This window comes from Clinocottus analis, unplaced genomic scaffold (assembly GCF_023055335.1).
Source record: "Clinocottus analis isolate CAN_PGR_092001 unplaced genomic scaffold, fCliAna1.0.p SCAF_42, whole genome shotgun sequence".
Lineage (NCBI taxonomy): Eukaryota > Metazoa > Chordata > Actinopteri > Perciformes > Cottidae > Clinocottus > Clinocottus analis.
This window is the reverse complement of record NW_027176176.1, coordinates 92,113-118,780: the sequence shown is the minus strand read 5'-3', so window position 1 is coordinate 118,780 and position 26,668 is coordinate 92,113. Positions and strand designations below refer to the sequence as shown.

At 42.6% G+C, this 26,668-nt stretch overlaps 1 protein-coding gene across 1 annotated transcript in view; it reads left to right on the top strand.

The window, feature by feature from the left end:
- The window catches only part of LOC137801664 (dihydropyridine-sensitive L-type skeletal muscle calcium channel subunit alpha-1-like), a 59,130-nt gene extending 37,544 nt beyond the window's left edge, over nt 1–21,586 (top strand). The window contains exons 28-42 of the mRNA XM_068599009.1: nt 285–368; nt 1,071–1,118; nt 1,941–1,967; nt 2,062–2,187; nt 2,271–2,336; nt 5,354–5,445; nt 8,862–9,021; nt 9,105–9,232; nt 10,199–10,295; nt 12,698–12,800; nt 14,224–14,325; nt 17,538–17,668; nt 19,073–19,198; nt 20,422–20,564; nt 20,798–21,586. Coding sequence (XP_068455110.1) covers nt 285–368; nt 1,071–1,118; nt 1,941–1,967; nt 2,062–2,187; nt 2,271–2,336; nt 5,354–5,445; nt 8,862–9,021; nt 9,105–9,232; nt 10,199–10,295; nt 12,698–12,800; nt 14,224–14,325; nt 17,538–17,668; nt 19,073–19,198; nt 20,422–20,564; nt 20,798–20,828 — 1,464 coding nt within the window. The 3' untranslated portion in view covers nt 20,829–21,586. The remainder of the gene's footprint in view (nt 1–284; nt 369–1,070; nt 1,119–1,940; nt 1,968–2,061; nt 2,188–2,270; nt 2,337–5,353; nt 5,446–8,861; nt 9,022–9,104; nt 9,233–10,198; nt 10,296–12,697; nt 12,801–14,223; nt 14,326–17,537; nt 17,669–19,072; nt 19,199–20,421; nt 20,565–20,797) is intronic.
- The last annotated feature ends 5,082 nt before the right edge of the window (nt 21,587–26,668 follow it).

Below are 26,668 nucleotides of genomic sequence, written 5' to 3'. Positions count from 1 at the left end.
ATACAGAGGTACAGCAAGTGGATTGACAGTTACATCTTGAGAAACAGAGTGTTATTCTTCGCCCCGCTATCAAATTACTAATATATCAAACTAGAAAATTGCTAATAACGGGTTAGAATGCTGAAAGCTAAAATATTTGAACTTCCATCTTTCAGTTTTATAATTTGAACTGTGAAAATAGATCAATGTCCGACTGAGTACTATGGAAACATCACCTGGTGTGCATGCATGCATCGTGATGGCTGACATCCAGCCACGCATCGACTTACCTTGTTTTCTCAAAGGGCTATTTTGGAGACCCCTGGAACGTCTTTGACTTCGTCATCGTCATTGGAAGTGTTGTGGACGTGATGCTGAGCGAAATCGATGTGAGTACATTGCCTTACTCACATTATTTATTTTTTAGCACTATGGATCAGTGGAGCAGGTTGTCTTTCGATCAGAAGATTGGTGGATCGATTCCCAGCCTCAGCTAGTTCATGTCGAGGTGACTTTGGGCAAGGCACTGAACCCCAAATTGCCCCCGAGGGCTGTGTTATTAGTGTGTGAGTGGTATGTAGTGTTGAAGCGTACATTTACCATTTACACACACACAAAAACCTAACACACACTTTGATAATAAGTTCACATATTTAAACTGACAGAACATGTAATAATCTCCTGTGTTTGTTCAGTATTTATATTTGGGGGCAATGCCTTGACTGATGGTTGCTTAACCTAAACAACATTAAATAACTATTTTTTTAACTATCTAACATTACATATAAACTCTACATACGCATGCTGAGTACAAGGAAGCCATATTTAGCTCAGAAAAACACCCTTAATGTTACTTACACCTACAATGTTCTCCAAGTGCCACACAGAAGTCACAGAAACAGAAAATATAGCACATTTGTTTTGATGTCCAGAACTCATTTTGCAGCAGCCATTCAAACGGTGTTTACTGAGCGGCGCTAACTGAAGCTAACTGAACCAACAATGTAAGACATGATCTCACCTCTACAGCTGAACGCTCTCTTTCTTTGCTCAGTGACATCACTTCTCTATGTTGTGTTTCCCTCCAACAGGCAGCACTGGCCTCCACTGGCGGACTTTACTGTCTCCATGGCTGCACTGTAACTATTCACTTGCCTCAATTTTGTATGAAATTCACATGTTGCATGAATTTGTCTGAATAAGTCTTGTACTGACAAAGGTGTATAAAAGCATGTTATGCTCAGATGATCACAATATATATTTTACTAGCCTTCTTAATGGTGCATAATACGAGACTGGGATCAAATGGATGGCCTCTCATTGGCTCCCAACATGGTGACCCCAGTTTGAAGTCTTACAACATCAAAACGGGTGATGTCAAAAACCAGGAAGATAACACGAGAAAACCGCTGGAGCACTTGACTCAGAGGACAAAGATGAGCTGGTGCAGAGGGAGGGGTTTGAATGCCTACCATCTAAAAAAATCACATATTAAACTAAGTTCATAGATATTATGCTAATTTACTTCAGTGTGTGTTCAGAATAATATGCGGCTTCACAGACCGCTGAAAACTGTGTGCATTGCTTTGGGAATTAAGTCTGTTTCCATGAGGGACCGTGATGGAATTAAGTCCTGGACTTCGTTGTGTTATTCCTAACAATGTGTACGCTTGTATGTTGCATGAATTACACTGTCACTTGGACATTGGAGCTAACACTTTCTATCTTTGGCCCAGCACCAATAATACCTGCATATTGAATATCTTCTTTTGTTTAAACATAAAAGCATTGGTTTGCCGTTCATACAAAGGTTCCCTTGGTGAACTGGTCGGATGTTAATGTGTTGACACTAAAGTTTGCAATAAGCATAAGAACAGCTTGGATGTACGCACCAAAAGATGTGTTTGTTAAAGCAATTTCTTAAAAGGCAGCAGTAGCAAAACACACATTTGTTTTTGCAGGCTGTGGATCCAATGCAAGCTATTGCGGTGAGTTGCTTTACTTTTTCTTGAACTGCAGTTTTGGGGAATTTACGAGTTTGCACTATGTCATGTAACGTTTTCCCTCCGTTTGTCTGAGAAGTCTTCTGAGAACATGAGCGTATCAGTCACGTTCTTCAGACTGTTTCGTGTCATGCGTCTTGTGAAACTCCTGAATCGCTCTGAGGGAATACGGAATCTTCTGTGGACCTTCATCAAATCCCTTCAGGTCAGGATCATCTCTGCAAAATTCCGCCTGTGAATTAACATTTCCATGTGTCTCTGACATTGCTCTTGTTCATTGTGTTGCAGGCTCTTCCCTATGTGGGCCTGCTCATTCTCATGCTGTTCTTTATATATGCTGTGGTTGGAATGCAGGTACACACACACAAACACACACAAAACCCATTATTGTTGATTATTTCATGAACCTTGAGTATTTTTTAATTCTGATTGGCTGGACGGTGTGGATTCAAAACTAAACTTATGTCATATGTATTTGATTACAAATATTGGTTTCAACAAAGGTTATGATGTTCCCTCTTCATTTCTATAAGCACAGCAGAGCCCTCTACTGGACTCTATTGGCAATACTAAAGGAGATTATAGTACCATATTACCCCACTAGAGAGATTATAGTACCATATTACCCCACTAGAGAGATCATAGTACCATATTACCCCACTAGAGAGATCATAGTACCATATTACCCCACTAGAGAGATCATAGTACCATATTACCCCACTAGAGAGATCATAGTACCATATTACCCCACTAGAGAGATTATAGTACTATATTACCCCACTAGAGAGATCATAGTACCATGTTACCCCACTAGAGAGATCATAGTACTATATTACCCCACTAGAGAGATCATAGTACCATATTACCCCACTAGAGAGATCATAGTACCATATTACCCCACTAGAGAGATCATAGTACCATGTTACCCCACTAGAGAGATTATAGTACTATATTACCCCACTAGAGAGATCATAGTACCATATTACCCCACTAGAGAGATCATAGTACCATGTTACCCCACTAGAGAGATCATAGTACCATGTTACCCCACTAGAGAGATCATAGTACCATATTACCCCACTAGAGAGATCATAGTACCATATTACCCCACTAGAGAGATCATAGTACCATGTTACCCCACTAGAGAGATTATAGTACTATATTACCCCACTAGAGAGATTATAGTACTATATTACCCCACTATAGTTAGAGCTGGTTCAGGTCTATAGTTAGAGCTGGTTCAGGTCTATAGTTAGAGCTGGTTCAGGTCTTTAGTTAGAGCTGGTTCAGGTCTAGAGTTAGAGCTGGTTCAGGTCTATAGTTAGGACTGGTTCAGGTCTATAGTTAGAGCTGGTTCAGGTCTATAGTTAGAGCTGGTTCAGGTCTTTAGTTAGAGCTGGTTCAGGTCTACAGTTAGAGCTGGTTCAGGTCTATAGTTAGGACTGGTTCAGGTCTATAGTTAGAGCTGGTTCAGGTCTATAGTTAGAGCTGGTTCAGGTCTTTAGTTAGAGCTGGTTCAGGTCTACAGTTAGAGCTGGTTCAGGTTTATAGTTAGAGCTGGTTCAGGTCTATAGTTAGAGCTGGTTCAGGTCTATAGTTAGGAATGGTTCAGGTCTATAGTTAGGACTGGTTCAGGTCTATAGTTAGAACTGGTTCAGGTCTATAGTTAGAACTGGTTCAGGTTAGTCCTGCTCCAGCCTCTAGATATGCTGCTCTAGACCTAGACTGCTGGGGGGCATCTTAGGATACACTGAGCTCCTCTCTCTCCTCTCCCTCCTTCTGGATGGGTTAATGTGTCTTCAATGCACATTACTAACTCTACTTCTTTCCCAGAGCAGCTCCACTTTCTCGCCTCATGTTTCACTGGAGCGTGGCTGTCTGGAGCCCCTCCTGCCTCCTGTCATGGCAGCCCTGACAGAAGCAATAGAAGTCATATATAATTTATTCATAATAAGTATTGTACTCATTATTCATATGAGTAGTAGACATGGACCACGATCCAGATTACCACCGTCCCTGAAGCAGGAGGTAGAGAGGAGGGGCATCAGCAGGTCCGGCTCCAGACGGCCACCTGGAAACTTGAGAGGCGAGAAAGCTTAGAGGCTCCTGAGAAGAAGTAGAGTTAGTAATGTGCATTGAAGACACATTAATTCATCCAGAAGGAGAGAGAGAAGAGGAGAGAGGAGCTCAGTGTATCCTCAGATGTCCCCCAGCAGTCTCGGCCTACAGCACCACTTCTAAAAATTCTCTCTGACTGAATCACAGGGTGAGTTGCCCTCCCCTCGGGGCAGCACCGCGAGTCCGGTTCGGTTGGAGAGTCGCTCTCGTCAGTGTTTCCGGGATTTCATGGGGCAGAGTTCAGGTGTGAACCAGGGGGCAGTGTGGTTTTGAGAGGGTAAAGGCAGGAAGACAGAGTGTTATTGTAGAGGTGGACCAGGTCTGTGGGGGAGGGGCTAAATGAAGGCTGGAGAGTTTTGCAGTGACACAGACTGACGGGGATGAGGGGCAGATGGACTTGATGGTACGGAGGGGCATGGGTGTTTGGAACCCTGTTTGGTTTCTGGGATGTCAATGTCCACGATGACTGCTCGGTGTCGAAGATGGTGATGTCAGAGAGACTGATGGTAAGTCCTGTGGAGCGGACCAGGTCCCGGTTGTGGGTGGGGAACTTGATGTGCTGAGTGAAGTTGAAGCATGTCCAGAAGTTCTGTGGACTGTTTTACAGTCTGAGGAATCGATACTGATGTCACCGAGCACCAGGGTGGAAGGTGAGAGGAAGCAGAGCTGGGTCAGGAATTCAGATAGGTCGGAGAGGAAGGTAGGTACGTGACCGGATGTTGAACAGAGCGAGTTTCAAGGAGTGTTTTGTGACCAGTTGAGAGGATTTGGGTCCTGATGTCGGCTGAATTCACATGCCGTTGTTGTGATGACATACAAACGGAGTGGGCTTGCGCTGTGGCTGATTCCACAGAGACCGGATTGAGTTTGCAGATGATGAACTTGCACTGAGGGTGGATCTGAGAGAGGTTGCTTTTGTTCACACTGTGAATGCCGTGTGGGAGTGGCATGTCTGTCACAACAGTGAAGGCGATGGGGAGAGCTGCAGGGCAGACGGATTGGGCCAGTAGGGGGAGCTTTCGTAGGAAACTGCTGAGGTGGCAGCGTAGAAGAAGAGGGGGGTGCGTGAAGAGTAAATAGTCAGCCATGTGGACAGCATTGGTGTGCTGCTGTTTGCCGTGAGCAGGCCGCGACCCAGCGTGTTGAGGAGAAGAGTCCCAGGACAGATTCAAATTGTGGCACAACACAAAGCCAGCGTAGACCGCGTAACTCCATGTGGCTGTCATTAAGAACATGATTCTTTTTTTTTGCAGATATTTGGTAAAATTGCATTGGTTGACGAAACATACATCAACAGAAACAATAACTTCCAGACATTCCTTCAGGCTGTACTGCTGTTATTCAGGTTGGTGGTGTGTCCACAGCGGGTGCTTTTCAATTCAGAGAATGCTGGGAAAGGTTCAGACGTGTTATGGAATCACCCATAACGTAGCACCGGCATGCATCATAATCACTTTCCTACGCCTAATGAACTAAAACCCAACAAACTAGTCTGATGATGGATGAATGATGGATTCCCCATTTCTTAAATTAAGTAATATATATTACAAACCAATTATGAAGGACTTATGGATGATTGATGAGATCATCAATCATTGATGAGATCATCAATCATCAGTGATTGTAACATGATTTAAATGTAATTTATTTATGCATTTATTGAGATATGTTCTAATAGTTAGGGACTATGTTAACATGTGCTTTAGAAACACGTTGTAATACTACAATTCATGATCAATTCAGGTAGTTGGTCACTAACTAGAGGTCCTGACACTGGGCATCGCCTCAAATAGCCTCTATTTCCCTTTTCTGTTGAGAAGATAAGCTCCATTAGCTTTGAGGCGCTGCTGGCCTTTCAATGTCATTTATTAATGCTTTGTCCTCACTTTAGATGAGGTCACACAACATACTTAACTACTACTTAACTAACGACTAGTAACTACTGAATTAATCATGAATTTCAGTATTAAAACTCGTTCATGAAGCTCATATTAACATAGTCCCTAAGCATTAGTGCATGTCTAAATCATTAAATGTATCAATGAATGATGAATAAATGACATTGAAAAATGTTTTTTTTTTATAATTTCCTAAAATTATTAAATGATCTCAATATTATCTATAAGTCATTAATAATGGATTAGTAATATATTACTTTGTTTAAAAATTGGGGAGATTAATAATGTATGAAAGCTTGTCATGAAACGCACAATAGTCATGCTTATTTAAGAATAAAACATTTAAAACTGTCTTCATGAATTGCATACTAATGAGTGTTAATGTTGGAACAAAGCTTTATAAATGATGAATTACGTGTTTACTCATGCTTAACTAATGCTAAATACCCTGTAGTTATGTTATTCATATTGCATTGATTCATTCAAGTTCCATTTGCACTGTAAAATACGTTTTCCAAAGAAGAAATAGAAGGAATTTATTTCAGGGAGAAACAAAGAGCATCCCCTAATATTGTGTTTAATCTCCTCTAAGTATAGGAAGGAGTTGATTCATCCAATGCAGTAAAATAGGAGGCAAAAGCTACTTTATTGCTCCGCTTTTGAGTCAAACAGGAACATTATTTAGGGACACCGAACATGTAAATCAAAGACACAGCCACTTTAAGATCCTCCTAACACAGAAAGAGGATCAAAGTGAGCCAAATCGTGGATAAGAGAAAATGTATGTGTGTGATAGACGGAATAGAAAGCATCTGTGACACACATCACCTAAACCGTTTTCAAGCTTAACTTTATTCAGGTTTGTCTGGTGTAGGACCTCAGATTGAATCAGTCAGACTCTCACGGTGGTCTCAAGCACTACGGCTGCATTGTGAGTGGGATGACAGGATTGTTCAGAGGAGGACTAGTTTGCTTCACTGACCTTCATCACCACAATAGACCACGTTTTCCACCACAACCTTCTCCAGCATAGAAAGGACCATCAACGTTTCCTCTGAAAAGGTCCTTCCAGTTGATCATCGTTCATCTTGCAGCTGTGCTTGCATGACACTGAGAGCAACCTTGTCAGCGGCAGGATTTCTGCCAAAGGACTGGTGTCTTCTGAGACGGGGGTGGGGTGCCCTCTCTGCCCCCAGGACCTTTGCCCGAACACAAAGTTCATTCAGTTCCACTTTAAGGATGTGCGGTTCTCCAAAGCCGACATTACAGACACACTTTCCTGGTAGATCTGTTCAGGTAGGATTACCTGCATCAGGTAGCATTCAAAATTTCTACTTTGGGTTGCATCTGACATTTGGATGCTGTATAAGCCCACTTATGTTCAACCAGGTTAGCACTTAGAATATAAATTCAAATGTCTCTTCTAGTCGAGACCGGAAACGGTAACTCAGCATGGTCCTGTGTGAAAATCAGGTATCATCAGCATACACTTAAACACATTACTTTAGCTTGTTTTGTGCTTCTGTTGCTGGTCTCAAAACAAATGAGGACAAAAGTCTTAAATCAACCAACTGTAAATTGTCCGATAATTCCCTCTGTGTCTGATAAGGTCAAATATCTTGGCCATTTTATTACAGAACAGATGACTGATGACGATGATGACGACAATGATGATGATATTCACAGACAATGTAAAAGGATGTATGTACAAGCTAACGTTCTCTCACGTCCGTTAGGTATGTAGCGTATAATGACGCCATGAGATGGTGTCGTGCCAGTGAAATGTTTGTGGCTGCAGGAGTTAATACTTTCCAAGTGTTTGAAGCAATTTTATATATATATATATATATATATATATATATATATATATATATATATATATATATATATATATATATATATATATATCATTGAGGTAATGACTCTAAAATAAGATCATCTTGGTTTTATCCAACATAAAGTACAGTACTACCCGCTACCAGTCCCATCTGTGGAGACACTGGTACAGCTATATATTTATAAAGCATTGAATGTCTATTTATAAAGCATTGACAGGTCTATTTATAAAGCATTGACAGGTCTATTTATAAAGCATTGAGAGGTTTATTTATAAAGCATTGAGAGGTTTATTTATAAAGCATTGAGAGGTTTATTTATAAAGCATTTACAGGTCTATTTATAAAGCATTGACAGGTCTATTTATAAAGCATTGACAGGTCTATTTATAAAGCATTGAGAGGTTTATTTATAAAGCATTGAGAGGTCTATTTATAAAGCATTGAGAGGTTTATTTATAAAGCATTGACAGGTCTATTTATAAAGCATTGAGAGGTTTATTTATAAAGCATTGAGAGGTCTATTTATAAAGCATTGAGAGGTCTATTTATAAAGCATTGAGAGGTCTATTTATAAAGCATTGAGAGGTTTATTTATAAAGCATTGAGAGGTCTATTTATAAAGCATTGAGAGGTTTATTTATAAAGCATTGAGAGGTCTATTTATAAAGCATTGACAGGTCTATTTATAAAGCATTGACAGGTCTATTTATAAAGCATTGAGAGGTTTATTTATAAAGCATTGAGAGGTCTATTTATAAAGCATTGAGAGGTCTATTTATAAAGCATTGACAGGTCTATTTATAAAGCATTGACAGGTCTATTTATAAAGCATTGACAGGTCTATTTATAAAGCATTGACAGATCGATGTGTTTTAAGTCTCACACTGCATTCTTTTATGGCCATTTTAAACTAACTAATAACACATAATTAAATCCTTAACAAGACAGCAATGTCCGACAGAGTAAGGGATTGGCGTTTCTGTCTCAGGTCAGAGATGTAAAGAGAGACGTTTTGATGTCTATAGATGTGCTACAGGGGAGGCATGGCACGAAGTGATGTTGGCCTGTATGTACGGGAAGAAGTGTGACCCCAAGTCGGACTACTTGCCTGGGGAGGAGTACACCTGTGGATCCAACTTTGCCATCATCTACTTCATGAGTTTCTACATGCTGTGTGCCTTTTTGGTAAATTCACGTTCACAATCATAGTGTTTCTATACTGTACGTCACTGCCCCCGAGTTATTATCTTTTCTTCTGTCCTTCACAGATCATTAACCTATTTGTGGCTGTCATCATGGATAACTTTGACTACTTGACACGGGATTGGTCCATCCTTGGCCCTCAGCACTTGGATGAGTTCAAGAAAATATGGGCAGAATACGATCCTGAGGCAACGTGAGTGCTTGTGAGTGCTTGTGTGTGAGTGCTGCTGGTCAGATGTTTTCTGGTGTAATCTGGCCTTCATGTACTTCAGTGTTCTCAGTGCTTTGCACCTTGTTGTAAACCGTCTGTATTTAGATTCATTGAGGCATCTCTTGAGTGTAGACTTTGACAAACACACGCCTACCTCCTCCAGAGTATTCTTGACCTCAGTATTCATGTTATGAAGTGTTTTACTTCACCGAGGAAATCCTTCTCCTCCGTCTATTTTCCATGTCCTACGTGATCTTCCGGGCCTTTTGTTGTTGGTGAGCTTGCCAGTACATTCTTTATTTTCAGAAATCAAAGTGTTGATTCAGTGAGTCCTAATGTTTCTTCTATCTGCCTGAAAGGTTTGTGGGGTTTAACAGCCTTTTAATGGCCTCCTTCACTAGCTTTTACACCTCTTTGGTCCCCATGCTGAGAGCTCCCTGCACCAGCTACCAAACGCCAACTCAACATTTTAAATCATCTCCAGACCTTTTCATCTGCTAAATTTCTCATGAAATAATGAGGGAAAAGAACACGCCTCTACATCAATACAGTATATATGAGCTCATTTGTATGGATGCCATATATACATGTGTAAATTAACCTGGCCATCAGACCTTTTGTAAGACAATTACAATTACTTTGGAGCCTCTAAAAATGGGGAAGACTGTAAAATCTCTCTCTCTCTCTCTCTCTCTCTCTCTCTCTCTCTCTCTCTCTCTCGCTCTCTCTCTCTCTCTCTCTCTCTCTCTCTCTCTCTCTCTCTCCCCAGGTACAGTATAGTACTATATTTAAAGATTGATATTTTACATGTTATATACTGAGGGCATTACTGAGTGCACATATTGATCGTTTGTTTGTTGGTTTAAATCAAGTGGCAGAATAGAGAAAACAACAATGGGGACGTGTGTGTTGGTAAAACAGTCCTTCATTTGATATTCTTTGTTACAGAGGGCGTATCAAGCACCTTGATGTGGTGACTCTACTACGAAGAATACCTCCTCCTCTGGGTTTTGGCAAGTTTTGTCCACATCGTATTGCCTGCAAGGTGAGCCAGACATTTAGCCTGATGGCAGGTGTCACATGCCAACCCTAACGTAGTCCTGATGTAGTTCTAATGTAGTTCTAATGTAGTCCTAATGTAGTTCTAATGTAGTCCTAATGTAATTCTAGTGTAGTCCTAATGTAGTTCTAATGTAGTCCTAATGTAGTTCTAGTGTAGTCCTAATGTAGTTCTAATGTAGTTTTAATGTAGTCCTGATGTAGTTCTAATGTAGTCCTAATGTAGTCCTAATGTAGTTCTAATGTAGTCCTAATGTAATTCTAGCGTAGTCCTAATGTAGTTCTAATGTAGTCCTAATGTAGTTCTAATGTAGTCCTAATGTAGTTCTAATGTAGTCCTAATGTAGTTCTAATGTAGTCCTGATGTAGTTCTAATGTAGTTCTAATGTAGTCCTAATGTAATTCTAGTGTAGTCCTAATGTAGTTCTAATGTAGTCCTAATGTAGTTCTAGTGTAGTCCTAATGTAGTTCTAATGTAGTTTTAATGTAGTCCTGATGTAGTTCTAATGTAGTCCTAATGTAGTCCTAATGTAGTTCTAATGTAGTCCTAATGCAATTCTAGTGTAGTCCTAATGTAGTTCTAATGTAGTCCTAATGTAGTTCTAGTGTAGTCCTAATGTAGTTCTAATGTAGTTTTAATGTAGTCCTGATGTAGTTCTAATGTAGTCCTAATGTAGTCCTAATGTAGTTCTAATGTAGTCCTAATGTAATTCTAGTGTAGTCCTAATGTAGTTCTAATGTAGTCCTAATGTAGTTCTAATGTAGTCCTAATGTAGTTCTAGTGTAGTCCTAATGTAGTTCTAATGTAGTTTTAATGTAGTCCTGATGTAGTTTTAATGTAGTCCTGATGTAGTTCTAATGTAGTCCTAATGTAGTCCTAATGTAGTTCTAATGTAGTCCTATTGTAGTTCTCATGTAGTCCTAATGTAGTTCTAATGTAGTCCTATTGTAGTCCTAATGTAGTTCTAATGTAGTCCTCGTGTAGTCCTCGTGTAGTCCTCGTGTAGTCCTAGTAGTCCTAGTGTAGTCCTAATGTAGTCCTCGTGTAGTCCTAGTATAGTCCTAGTGTAGTCCTAGTGTAGTTCTATTGTAGTTCTAGTGTAGTCCTAGTGTAGTTCTAGTGTAGTCCTAATGTAGTCCTAATGTAGTTCTAATGTAGTCCTAATGTAGTCCTAATGTAGTTCTAATGTAGTCCTAATGTAGTCCTAGTATAGTCCTCGTGTAGTCCTAGTAGTCCTAGTGTAGTCCTAGTATAGTCATCGTGTAGTCCTCGTGTAGTCCTAGTAGTCCTAGTATAGTCCTAGTGTAGTTCTAGTGTAGTCCTAATGTAGTTCTAGTGTAGTCCTAATGTAGTTCTAGTGTAGTTCTAGTGTAGTTCTATTGTAGTTCTAGTGTAGTCCGTGTGTAGTCCGTGTGTAGTCCGTGTGTAGTTCTAGTGTATTCCTAGTATAGTCCTAGTATAGTCCTTGTGTAGTCCTCGTGTAGTCCTCGTGTAGTCCTAGTAGTCCTAATGTAGTTCTAATGTAGTCCTTGTGTAGTCCTCGTGTAGTCCTAGTGTAGTCCTAGTAGTCCTAGTATAGTCCTCGTGTAGTCCTAGTAGTCCTAGTGTAGTCCTAATGTAGTCCTAGTAGTCCTAATGTAGTTCTAATGTAGTCCTCGTGTAGTCCTAGTGTAGTCCTAGTGTAGTCCTAGTAGTCCTAGTAGTCCTAGTGTAGTCCTAGTGTAGTCCTAATGTAGTCCTAGTGTAGTCCTAGTAGTCCTAGTGTAGTCCTAATGTAGTCCTAGTGTAGTCCTAGTAGTTCTAGTGTAGTTCTAGTGTAGTCCTAGTAGTCCTAGTGTAGTTCAAGTGTGGTCCTGATGTAGTTCTAGTGTAGTCCTTGTGTAGTCCTAGTGTAGTCCGAGTGTACTTATAATGTAGTCCTAGTGTAGTTTTAGTGTAGTTCTACTGTAGTCCTAATGTAGTCCGAATGTAGCATTATCTTGTGATGTGAGTAACGTGTGATGTGAGTAACGTGTGTGCATTATCTTGTGATGTGAGTAACGTGTGATGTGAGTAACGTGTGTGCATTGTCTTGTGTGGTGAGTAACGTGTGTGCATTGTCTTGTGTGGTACGTAACGTGTGATGTGAGTAACGTGTGTGGTAAGTAACGTGTGTGCATTATCTTGTGTGGTACGTAACGTGTGTGGTGAGTAACGTGTGTGCATTATCTTGTGTGGTGAGTAACGTGTGTGCATTATCTTGTGTGGTGAGTAACGTGTGTGGTGAGTAACGTGTGTGCATTATCTTGTGTGGTAAGTAACGTGTGTGGTGAGTAACGTGTGTGCATTATCTTGTGTGGTGAGTAACGTGTGTGCATTATCTTGCTGGTGTGTGCTTCTTTCCACAGAGGTTGGTCTCCATGAACATGCCTCTCAACAGTGATGGAACTGTCACTTTCAACGCCACACTGTTTGCCCTTGTTAGAACTGCGCTGAAAATAAAGACAGAAGGTTTGTGTTGTCAATACTGTACAGTATGTGTATCATATATTATGCTCCTCATGTTTTGTGAATACGGGTTAGACATGGAGCAAACTATCCTTATTAATCCCACAGTGGGAAATTATTCTCTGCGTTTGACCACCCTTGGTGACGCTGTGAAGCTGTGGGGCTTCAGTGTCTTTCCCAAGGACATGACACTATGGAGACCAGGATGAACCGGTACTTTGTGGTTTCAGGACATCCACTCAGCCATGAACATTATAACTTTACATAGTACAAAAGTACAAAGTACACGAGCATAAAACGTCATTATTAAATACATAGATACGTGCCTGTACTTTCATGGAAATGTTCACGTTACGGCGTCAACGGGTTATGACGTTAACAAGTTATGATGCAGATAACATTATGCAGATGACATTAGAGTGTTTACTCCGGCATGAAAAGCGTGAATAGCGTTTGCACTGGATTACAGCCACGTATTGCTGCGGCAGTCTTTGTGAAGGTGTTTCACGCCACTCTTCCCTTAACACTAACATCCAATCAGAACAAACTCCTCGTGGAGTCGTTATATTAAGTACTGTTTGTATTATGATGTATAAAACATGACAAAGACAAGACAACACTGGATTGAATCAGGAAGTCCATCCATCCATTTGCACCCGCTTATCCGGGGTCAGGTCGCTGGTAGCAGCCCAGCAGGCCGACCCAGGCTTCCCTTTCACCCACAACCTTTTCCAGCTCTATCTTGGGACCCCGAGGCTTTCCGAGGCCAGCCGGGACATATAATCCCTCCAGCGTGTCCTGTGTCTTCCCCCAATCAGGAAGTAGTCTACTCTACCAAGTGTTATCTATTTTTTACAAGATGAACATTATAAAAATGAAGTAAGTGGGTAAGCCACGCTAGCAGCAGCTCAGCTTCGCCGTCACTGCAGGATTGTCCGGTTCCCAAAAGACGACCTGATTAAGAAAGACTTTTCAAATAGTGCTGCGGGTCTCCTCAAGCAGAACTGAAAAAACTGTTTTTGTTGAATTAAATGCTATAAATCTGTTATCAAAGACCCCTTATCCTTTAATTCATCACTAAATGACAAAACCCTCCTCAAAAATTGAGCACTTGATTTACAAGAATCGATATGGATAAAAAGTTAAGTCGTTGCTCTTGCTGGAGAACATATTATTTCTAACGCTCAGTTTGACCTGGAGCACTGCTAGTAGCATGAGTTCCTCTTCAACAGACTCAGATCAGGCTTCGTGTGTTTCTCGCTCTGCAGATGGCACTAGATAGTTTACTGCCTGCAACACTATTTAAAAGAAGTTGTGTTGCGTGACCACGACTGGAAAAGGTAGTTGAACGATTCACTTGGCTACATGTAGCTGTGCTAACTCAGTACTTAATTGTACTTTGTCTCATTCTTTTCTTCCATTTCAGGTAATTTTGAACAAGCCAATGAGGAGCTGAGGGGAATTATCAAAAAGATCTGGAAGCGTACCAGTATGAAACTTCTGGATCAAGTCATCCCACCTATTGGAGGTCAGTTTCATGGAGGTTAAAAAAGAAAAGGAGGCATATGCATGCAGATGTTTTCAGGCTTTCAGTAACAATAAGCTGCACAAACAAAGCACACAAAAATACTCTGCTTCTGTCTGGAAAAGTCTCAGACAGAACTTTAAGCCCAGTTTATGAACTGAAGGGTTTATTCTGCGCATTTGAAAAACAATGGGACGGTCCAGACACCCCTGAGACTCAGCCAGATGGTTCATTCTGAAAATACAAGTCTGGAGGCCTTTTTAATTGAAGATTGTTCTAACCATATTTCCCGGGGTGTATTTATAATATGTAAATAAGTAGTTAGTGCGAGTTGTAAATAACTAGTTAGCGAGTCTCTAACCCCAGTTTATAACCCCAGTCTATAACCTGAGTCTATAACCCGACTCTATAACCCCAGTCTATAACCCAAGTTTTTAACCCGGTCTATAACCCAAGTCGAAACCCGAGTTTTTAACCCGAGTCTATAACCTGAGTCTATAACCTGAGTCTTTAACCTGAGTCTTTAACCCCAGTCTATAACCTGAGTCTTTAACCTGAGTCTTTAACCTGAGTCTTTAACCTGAGTCTTTAACCTGAGTCTATAACCTGAGTCTTTAACCTGAGTCTATAACCTGAGTCTTTAACCTGAGTCTTTAACCTGAGTCTTTAACCTGAGTCTATAACCGGAGTCTATAACCTGAGTCTTTAACCTGAGTCTATAACCTGAGTCTTTAACCTGAGTCTATAACCGGAGTCTATAACCTGAGTCTTTAACCCCAGTCTTTAACCCGAGTCTTTAACCCCAGTCTATAACCTGAGTCTTTAACCCGAGTCTTTAACCTGAGTCTTTAACCTGAGTCTTTAACCTGAGTCTTTACCCTGAGTCTTTAACCTGAGTCTTTAACCTGACTCTATAACCTGACTCTATAACCTGAGTCTTTAACCTGACTCTATAACCTGAGTCTTTAACCTGAGTCTCTAACCTGAGTCTCTAACCGGAGTCTATAACCTGAGTCTTTAACCCGAGTGCAAACCTGAGTCTTTAACCTGAGTCTCTAACCTGAGTCTTTAACCGGAGTCTATAACCTGAGTCTATAACCCGAGTCTATAACCTGAGTCTTTAACCTGAGTCTTTACCCTGAGTCTTTAACCTGAGTCTCTAACCTGAGTCTTTAACCGGAGTCTATAACCTGAGTCTTTAACCCGAGTCTTTAACCCCAGTCTATAACCTGAGTCTTTAACCTGAGTCTATAACCTGAGTCTTTAACCTGAGTCTTTAACCCCAGTCTATAACCTGAGTCTTTAACCTGAGTCTATAACCTGAGTCTTTAACCTGAGTCTTTAACCCCAGTCTTTAACCCGAGTCTTTAACCCGAGTCTATAACCTGAGTCTTTAACCCGAGTCTTTAACCTGAGTCTTTAACCTGAGTCTTTAACCTGAGTCTTTAACCTGAGTCTTTACCCTGAGTCTTTAACCTGAGTCTTTAACCTGAGTCTTTAACCTGAGTCTTTACCCTGAGTCTTTAACCTGAGTCTTTACCCTGAGTCTTTAACCTGAGTCTTTAACCTGACTCTATAACCTAACTCTATAACCTGAGTCTTTAACCTGACTCTATAACCTGAGTCTTTAACCTGAGTCTCTAACCGGAGTCTCTAACCGGAGTCTATAACCTGAGTCTTTAACCCGAGTGTATAACCTGAGTCTTTAACCTGAGTCTTTAACCTGAGTCTTTAACCTGAGTCTTTACCCTGAGTCTTTAACCTGAGTCTCTAACCTGAGTCTTTAACCGGAGTCTATAACCTGAGTCTTTAACCCGAGTCTTTAACCCCAGTCTATAACCTGAGTCTTTAACCTGAGTCTATAACCTGAGTCTTTAACCTGAGTCTTTAACCTGAGTCTATAACCGGAGTCTATAACCTGAGTCTTTAACCTGAGTCTATAACCTGAGTCTTTAACCTGAGTCTTTAACCTGAGTCTATAACCGGAGTCTATAACCTGAGTCTTTAACCTGAGTCTATAACCTGAGTCTTTAACCTGAGTCTTTAACCCCAGTCTATAACCTGAGTCTTTAACCTGAGTCTATAACCTGAGTCTTTAACCTGAGTCTTTAACCTGAGTCTTTAACCTGAGTCTTTAACCCGAGTCTTTAACCTGAGTCTTTAACCTGAGTCTTTAACCTGAGTCTTTACCCTGAGTCTTTAACCTGAGTCTTTAACCTGAGTCTTTACCCTGAGTCTTTAACCTGAGTCTTTAACCTGACTCTATAACCTAACTCTATAACCTGAGTCTTTAACCTGAGTCTCTAACCGGAGTCTATAACCTGAGTCTTTAACCCGAGTGTATAACCTGAGTCTTTAACCTGAGTCTTTACCCTGAGTCTTTAACCTGAGTCTCTAACCTGAGTCTTTAACCCGAGTCTATAACCTGAGTCTTTAACCCGAGTCTATAACCTGAGTCTTTAACCTGAGTCTTTAACCTGAGTCTTTAACCTGAGTCTTTACTCTGAGTCTTTAACCTGACTCTATAACCTGAGTCTTTAACCTGAGTCTTTAACCTGAGTCTCTAACCTGAGTCTTTAACCGGAGTCTATAACCTGAGTCTTTAACCTGAGTCTTTACTCTGAGTCTTTAACCTGAGTCTCTAACCTGAGTCTTTACCCCGAGTCTTTAACCTGAGTCTTTAACCTGACTCTATAACCTGACTCTATAACCTGAGTCTATAACCTGAGTCTTTAACCTGAGTCTTTAACCTGAGTCTTTAACCTGAGTCTTTACCCTGAGTCTTTAACCTGAGTCTCTAACCTGAGTCTTTACCCCGAGTCTTTAACCTGAGTCTTTAACCTGACTCTATAACCTGACTCTATAACCTGAGTCTTTAACCTGACTCTATAACCTGAGTCTTTAACCTGAGTCTCTAACCTGAGTCTCTAACCCCAGTTTATAACCCCAGTCTATAACCCGACTCTATAACCCTGAGTCTTTAACTTGAGTCTATAACCTGAGTCTATAACCTGGGTCTATAACCCGAGTCTATAACCTGAGTCTTTAACCTGAGTCTTTAACCCCAGTCTTTACCCCGAGTCTTTAACCAGACTATTCTATGTTCATTCTTCTCAAAGGCAGTTAAAAACTTGTATGTCTCTCGTGTCCAGACAATCAGTCTTTGTTTAATGTAATGGCTTTTCAACACTTCACAAGCATGTCTGTTTTAACAGATGACGAGGTGACGGTGGGAAAGTTCTATGCCACTTTCCTCATCCAGGATTATTTCAGAAAAATGAAGAAAAGGCAGGAAGAGTACTACGGCTTCCGGCCCACCAATAAGAGTGCCACACATGAAATACAGGTAAGTGATATATGAAGTGTAGTCATCTAATAAATGCGATTGCAATTCAAACAGGAAGTAGGATAACATGCTACTGATAAATAAGTAGGCAACATGGGAGCCAAAGCTGGTAGATTGTGCAAAATAACGATTGAATTAAGCACTTGCATCTCAAAACAGGCATGACAAATGGCATGCCACACACATCCAAAAGAAAGGTAACAGAGGCAGCAAAGACAGGACCATAAATACACAAGATCACATGAGACTGGAACAACATAAATACAACACAGATAAACAGAGAGGAAGATTATTTTAGTTCCAAGGACACGATAGTACCGTAGAATCGTACACGCACTGTTCATACCACAGGATCCTAATCTGGATCCTTTTTGTATTTTTTGTGAATACAACATATAAATCACAATAAAATATATTGATGTTATACACCAAACTAAACACCGAAGCCTTTGCTACAAGAATCAGTCAGCTATTTAAAACAAACTCAAACAGAAAGAAAGATAATCATAAAAGTATAAAACAAAAAAAAACAACCCAAATCAGCCTCAAATCAGCATGTTTCCAGAACCAGCAGCCCTTAGCTTGGTGCTATCAGAAAAATCCAGATGTCCAGAAGCAAGACGGTTCCACACAGATTCCAGACCTTCAACATCCTTCCAGCTCAAAGAACCAGAGAGATGAGCCAAAGAGCACAAAAACATGAACCGCTTCATTGCAGTACAATCAGCAAATACTGCTTTCCTTTGTTATACAGTTTGATAATTGTTAATTTGTGTGCTTCTTTTATTTTAAAGGGAAATATTGGTTGTTTTATGAATTTAAAAAAATAAATAAAAATCTGAAATTCTTTAATTTATTCTTCTCCAAATGTGACCAAATGTTACAAATGTGAGCCCTTGCCTGACTTTTTTCTGTACTAAATCCTCTCTAACTTTGTTCTGCTTCATTTTATCAAAGTAAAACAATGCAAAAATGATGTTAAAACGTTGAGGTAGGATTTGGAAGAATTTAAAAGCTTACGAACGCATCATTTCTAGGTAAAAATCATGCTAAAAGTGCTTTTTTTCTAGGCAGACCTGAAAACTTTACATTCCTTTCTGTGTGTCATCTTCATTTACTCTTAAGCAGTAACACTTAGACTGATATTTACACATCTGAGCAAAACTTAACATTATACTTGTTTTTTAACTCCAAGATTATTCAAATAGCTCTAGTGGTCGCAGAGACACAGACGTTTTAGTTTGTATGTCATTTTCAAGCTGAAACCTAAAAAGAGGCTCGGTTGCATAAAAGTGACGTTTATGTCCTGACCTGCAGAGGATTTTCTTAAATATGCATATGTGCCTCATAGATCTGAAGGGGTTTCACTCCCTCGACCTTAAATACTTGACCTGTGTCCATCAGGCCGGGTTGAGGAACATTGAGGAGGAAGCGGCCCCAGAGCTCCATCGAGCCATCTCCGGAGACCTGGTGACTGAAGAAGAGATGGAAAGAGGTCCTGATGAAGAGGAGAAGGAGGGCATCTTCAGGGTAACAGGGATGGAAGATGAATCAACAAACATCTGTCTTTAGTCCAGCAGGCGTCTAGCACAGCTCATGATAATATAAATCTTAAATTTCTGTAGATGCTTTTCATATTCATGTCTAGTGAAGTTCAGGTTATGTTAGCGAGGTCAGTACAACACACACAATGCAGCTGTAGTTGTGTCTGGAAATGTTCTGTTCTCAAGGGAACTTTAGTCACACGCCAGCACTCCTCAACACACACACACACACACACACACACACACACACACACACACACACACACACACACACACACACACACTCACTCACTCACTCACTCACTCACTCACTCACTCACACACTCCTCAACACACACACACTCACGCACTCACTCACACACACACACACACACTCACTCACTCACTCACTCACTCACTCACTCACTCACTCACTCACTCACTCACACACTCCTCAACACACACACACTCATTCACTCACTCACTCACACACACACACACACACACTCACTCACTCACTCACTCACTCACTCACACACACACACTCACTCACACACACACTCACACACACTCACTCTCTCACTCACACACACACACACTCACTCTCTCACTCACTCACCTGTTTATCAGTGTGTTGACAGTAGAGAAGCAGACTGGACGCTGCTCGTCTCTTTCTGTGAGAAGAGATGAGAACACAGGATTCTCCTCCTCTTGACAGTTTAGAGCCAATGAAATGTGACTTTGCTTTGACATGTTGATGAGGGAAACCGTGTATTAAAGAGCCGAACGTCCGGCTGTTCGTGGTGTTTTAGACGCTCGACCTGCGTTGACTGGACGACTCCCTGCTTTTGTAACTGCAGAGCTTGGTTCTTTACCTGTGATCGAGGAAATAAATTACGAGAAAAAGAGAAGTTGTCGAACTGAATTGTTCTGGAGGCGAGACCAGGCTTTCAATATTTTCACGCTAACACTCATTTGAAAACATCTCCAACAAATCCTGTTGTTTCAAATCAATTTTTAGCGCGTAGTGGCCTCGAGTTGTCCTGATGTAGAACGATGGAAGGAGTCTTTACCACGCTGGAATAAAGCCACTCAGGCAACAACTACTGTCCTTATTTATTTCTAAATACAAATAATGAACTGTTGCCAACACACTGGAAAACAGACATATGAATGTATATGCCATTTTATATTCATCATCATGTAATGAATACATGTTCTCTAAAACAGAGACAAGGCAGTCTTTTTGGGAATCACTCGGACCCTTTCTCTGTGGACGGAGAGCGGGCCAATGCCAACCAGGCCGCGAGCCAGCGCCCCCTGATGGCAGGAGGCATCAACGACAACATGAACAACAGCCACTCAGATCACAGGTACCTGTTTAAGATTTTACATCAATTTTAACTTTTTACACCATTATTTCATATATTATCAGCTGCTGTGTGGCCAGCAGGCCCCGCCTCTCCGGGGACCTGATGAGGTCATCAGCTGCTGTGTGGCCAGCAGGCCCCGCCTCTCCGGGGACCTGATGTCTGGCTCGAGAGAGACTTTGAGGTTATGGGTCTGATTCATTCTCCTCCTTTGGTTTTCTCTCCTTTATCTACAGAGGGATGGAAGAACTGGCCTCTGACCAGTAGTGTCTGCCCAATACTTCAGAGCCGTGATGACCTTTGACTTTTGACTGAAGCAAAATTGAGGTGGGAGGAGTCACTCAATGGATGCAAAGGACTGTGATGAAAGAGGCTTCCAACGGCACCTGCATCTGGAGGAGAAGCTTCAGACTATACCACACATCCTGTACCCATGGATACCACACATCCTGTACCCATGGATACCACACATCCTGAACCCATGGATACCACACATCCTGAACCCATGGATACCACACATCCTGTAGCCATGGATACCACACATCCTGTACCCATGGATACCACACATCCTGTACCCATGGATACCACACATCCTGTACCCATGGATACCACACATCCTGTACCCATGGATACCACACATCCTGTACCCATGGATACCACACATCCTGTATCCATGGATACCACAGATCCTGTACCCATGGATACCACACATCCTGTACCCATGGATACCACACATCCTGTACCCATGGATACCACACATCCTGTACCCATGGATACCACACATCCTGTACCCATGGATACCACACATCCTGTACCCATGGATACCACACATCCTGTACCCATGGATACCACACATCCTGTACCCATGGATACCACATTTTCTGTCACAGAAACACTGGTCCTTCATGTAACCATGGTTACAGAAACACTGGTCTGTTTTTTATTTCAAAAGGATTTGTTTTATGCATCCAATCGTAAAAAGAGGGTTATTGAAAGAAATAAAGAAAATTATGAAAGAATTAGGACTGGGCTAATATATATATATATATATATATATATATATATATATATATATATATATATATATATATATATATATATATACATATATATATATATATATATATATATATATATATATATACATATATATATATATATATATATATATATATATATATATATACATATATATATATACATATGTATGAATATATATATATATATATATATATATTCATACATATTTATATATATAAATATGTATGAATATATATATTCATACATATTTATATATAAATATGTATGAATATATATATATATATATATATATATATATATGTATATATATGAATATATATATATATATATGTATATATATGTATGTATATATATATATATGTATATATATGTATGTATATATATATATATATGTATATATATATATTTTTTCAGCAATACACATCCAGCTAACACAAAGCTCACACTGTTCAGTCGATCGAAGAACAAATATAATTAATAAATGAAAATAGAATTACAAGTGAAAGAGACAAAGATGATCTGAGCAACAGCTGAAAGAAGAGAAGAAGAAAGAGTCACGAACAGCTTCCTGTTTCAATGTCAAGAGTTTCACAATAAAGCAATCGAGAACCAGTTCCAGTAGAAATAGAAGGTTAGCGTTAGCACTGTTAGCTCCATCATGGCCCATGCTCAGAGTATTCTGTCATGTGACACTGAACTTCAGTTTGATCATGTAATCATTCTTTTATTCATATATGCATTGTACATGTGTTAACCTGCTGATGTCCTATCAGAACATAAAACAATGGCATGCTGCCTTCAGTCTTTTGATTGGTTGAGGTAATCGAGAGCTTAAGATGAGGCCAAACTAAACTATGAGCCAGAAGGAACCAACATGATAGTTTTCAGTGTTGTTGCATTTCAGATCTCTCTGAACCATAAAACACGTGTATTCATTCTGAATGCAGATCATTACTGTGTGCTCTGTCCACCGTGTTGTTTCAGTGTGATTAAAGTCTGATGAGCAGCATCTGCAGCACGTGTTGTGACGCGGTGGAAGACCTCGCTGACCTGCGGCTCCATTATAATAGATGTGACATTTATCATTTAGTAGCCAGGCAATGTCTATGAAGCCCATTAGTTGTGAAGGAGCCACAGAGCCCGGCACTGTTTCACTAATTCATCTCCAGAAACATCCATTCTCAGACAGTTGAAGGTGTAGGAGGGGGGCGGGGAGGGGCAGTTCAGATGGTTCGGGTCTCTTAGTCCAGATGTTCCTCACCTGACCCACAAGAGCTCTCAAGGTTCACTCATAATGAACTCTAATGATATGGGGACGATACTTGTCTCATGTCACATTACATTACACCAAGAAATCAGCATTTCATTCTAATTTAATCACATTTTAGTTCAATGATAAAAACTTCAGCCTCAGGTCAGAAGAACCCAACAGCTTGACGGCTAAAGCGAACCAACCTTGGCTCTTGAGCTGACTACAGTTTGAAGTTCTAATTAAAGCTAGCTTAGCATTTACTAAAAGGCAAACAGAAATAGCCGCTCTGGTCTGGGTCCGGGTCCTAGTCTTGATCTTGATCTTGGTCCTAGTTTTGATCCTAGTCTTGGTCCTGGTCCAAATCTTGGTCCTAGTCTGGGTTGGGGTACTGATCCTAGTCTTGGTCTTGGTCCTCATCCTGATCTTTGTCTTGGTCCTGGTCTTGGTCCTAGTCTTGGTCCTGGTCCGGGTCCTAATCCTGGTCTTGGTCCTGTTCTTGGTCCTACTCCGGATCCTGAGCCTGGTCTTGGTCCGTCCTGGTTTTGGTCCTGTTCTTGATTCTGGTCCAGGGCCTGGTCTGGGTCCTAATCCTGGTTCTGGTCCTGGTCCGGACTAACTGGAACATCGCATGACGTGAAATCCTTTTGGCCAACAGGAAGTGTTCTCTAATTATTTCTTTAATGCATTTGACAACATATTGTATCCATGAGGCTGAAGGTTCACACAGAACAAGACAACACATGTTTTTTCTTTAGTTACAAAGACTGCACATGTCTCTCCAGTGTATCTTTATTTTCTATTATAAAGCCCACTTCACTGGCTCTGTGTGTTTGTTGTCATGACCTGATGGTCTTTGTCTCCACCAAGAAGCTCATTTCAGGTCTATTGTGGAAAGTATCCAAATCCAAAGGAAACAACTTTCAGGAATTTGATTCATCTTTGAAAGATGTACAGGAAGGAAATGAGAGATGCTGCAGCACACACTCAGTGCCGAGCGGGGGTCAGCGATGATGACGCAGGAGGGGTTACACTATAAAAGAGAGCGCTGGCCCGGGAGGGGGGCAGTGTGCTCCCAGCTCTCAACACAGGATAAGGTAAGGTCATCTGTTTGTATGTCCAGTAGTGGTGACAGGACAATGTAGGACAGGCATCAGTGTGTGTTCATGGTAGAGCACCAGGACACAGTCTCCAGCTGGATGGGAACAGTCAGGGAACAAATGCTCATGGACGAGTGCCCATGGACGAGTCCTCATGGACGAGTGCCCATGGACGAGTCCTCATGGACGAGTGCCCATGGACGAGTCCTCATGGACGAGTGCCCATGGACGAGTGCCCATGGACGAGTCCCCATGGACGAGTGCCCATGGACGAGTGCCCATGGACGAGTCCTCATGGACGAGTGCCCATGGACGAGTCCTCATGGACGAGTGCCCATGGACGAGTCCTCATGGACGAGTGCCCATGGACGAGTGCCCATGGACGAGTCCTCATGGACGAGTGCCCATGGACGAGTGCCCATGGACGAGTCCTCATGGACGAGTGCCCATGGACGAGTGCTCATGGACGAGTGCCCATGGACGAGTCCTCATGGAGGAGTGCCCATGGACGAGTCCTCATGGACGAGGGCTCATGGACGAGTGCCCATGGACGAGGGCCCATGGACGAGTCCTCATGGACGAGTGCCCATGGACGAGTGCCCATGGACGAGTCCTCACGGACGAGTGCCCATGGACGAGTGCCCATGGACGAGTCCTCATGGAGGAGTGCCCATGGACGAGTCCTCATGGACGAGTGCCCATGGACGAGTGCCCATGGACGAGTCCTCATGGACGAGTGCTCATGGACGAGTGCCCATGGACGAGTCCTCATGGAGGAGTGCCCATGGACGAGTCCTCATGGACGAGGGCTCATGGACGAGTCCTCATGGACGAGTGCCCATGGACGAGGGCCCATGGACGAGTCCTCGTGGACGAGTGCCCGTGGACGAGTGCCCGTGGAAGAGTCCCCGTGGACGAGTCCCCGTGGACGAGTGCCCGTGGACGAATCCCCGTGGACGAGTGCCCGTGGACGAGTCCCCGTGGACGAGTGCCCGTAGACGAGTCCCCGTGGACGAGGGCCCGTGGACGAGGGCCCGTGGAAGAGTCCCCGTGGACGAGTGCCCGTGGACGAGTCCCCGTGGACGAGTGCCCGTGGACGAGTGCCCATGGACGAGTGCCCAAGGAGCCGTGCTCATAGACGAGTGCCCATGGAGGAATGCCCAAGGAAGAGTCCCCATGGACGAGTGCCCGTGGAAGAGTCCCCGTGGACGAGTGCCCGTGGACGAGTGCCCATAGATGAGTCCCCGTGGATGAGTCCTCATGGACGAGGGCCCGTGGACGAGGGCCCGTGGACGAAGGCCCGTGGACGAAGGCCCGTGGAAGAGTCCCCGTGGATGAGTCCTCATGGACGAGGGCCCGTGGACGAGGGCCCGTGGACGAAGGCCCGTGGACGAAGGCCCGTGGAAGAGTCCCCGTGGATGAGTCCCCGTGGACGAGGGCCCATGGACGAGGGCCCATGGACGAGTCCTCATGGACGAGGGCCCATGGACGAGGGCCCATGGACGAGTCCTCCTGGACGAGTGCCCGTGGACGAGGGCCCGTGGACGAGGGCCCGTGGACGAGGGCCCGTGGAAGAGTGCCCGTGGACGAGTCCTCATGGACGAGGGCTCATGGACGAGTGCCCATGGACGAGTCCTCATGGATGAGTGCCCATGGACGAGTGCCCATGGACGAGTCCTCATGGACAAGGGCCCATGGACGAGGGCCCATGGACGAGTCCTCGTGGATGAGTGCCCATGGACGAGTGCCCATGGACGAGTGCCCGTGGAAGAGTCCCCGTGGACGAGTGCCCGTGGACGAGTCCCCGTGGACGAGTGCCCGTGGACGAATCCCCGTGGACGAGTGCCCGTGGACGAGTCCCCGTGGACGAGTGCCCATAGACGAGTCCCCGTGGACGAGTGCCCATGGACGAGGGCCCATGGACGAGTCCTCATGGACGAGGGCCCGTGGACGAGGGCCCGTGGACAAGTGCCCGTGGACGAGTCCCCGTGGACGAGTGCCCGTGGAGGAGTCCCCGTGGACGAGGGCCCATGGACGAGTCCCCGTGGACGAGTGCCCATGGACGAGTCCCCGTGGACGAGTGCCCATGGACGAGGGCCCATGGACGAGTCCTCATGGACGAGTGCCCATGGAAGAGTCCCCGTGGACGAGTGCCCGTGGACGAGTCCCTGTGGACGAGTGCTCATAGACAAGTCCCCGTGGACGAGTGCCCATGGACGAGTGCCCAAGGAGGAGTGCTCATAGACAAGTGCTCATGGAGGAGCGCCCAAGGACCAGCAGGACCGCAACTGTGACCAGAGATTTTTGTGTATGACCCCTCTCCGATGTTTAGCTGAATATAGAGGATAGTATGAGGATATTTAAACTGTAAAAGGTTTATGAAAACAGCTGGAGATTTTTTTTGAGGGTCTTTGGTTTGATTTATAACATTAATTTCTAAATCTTGAATAGTACAAATTACTTAGGTTTAAACACACACATACAAACACACACACACACCTGTACATTCTTAACATGACCATGGACGGGCAATGATGAATTATTAATCAAAAACATGTATGTTTTTCATCTCTACGGGGTTTCATGCTGACGTCTGAGTGACGTTCTCTTCAGCAACCAGCGTCCAGTCTGTGATGACTCTTTAGAGAGAGAGAGTGATAAAATAAATAGATAGATAAAGAGATACATAGATGATATATATGATATATATAAAGAGA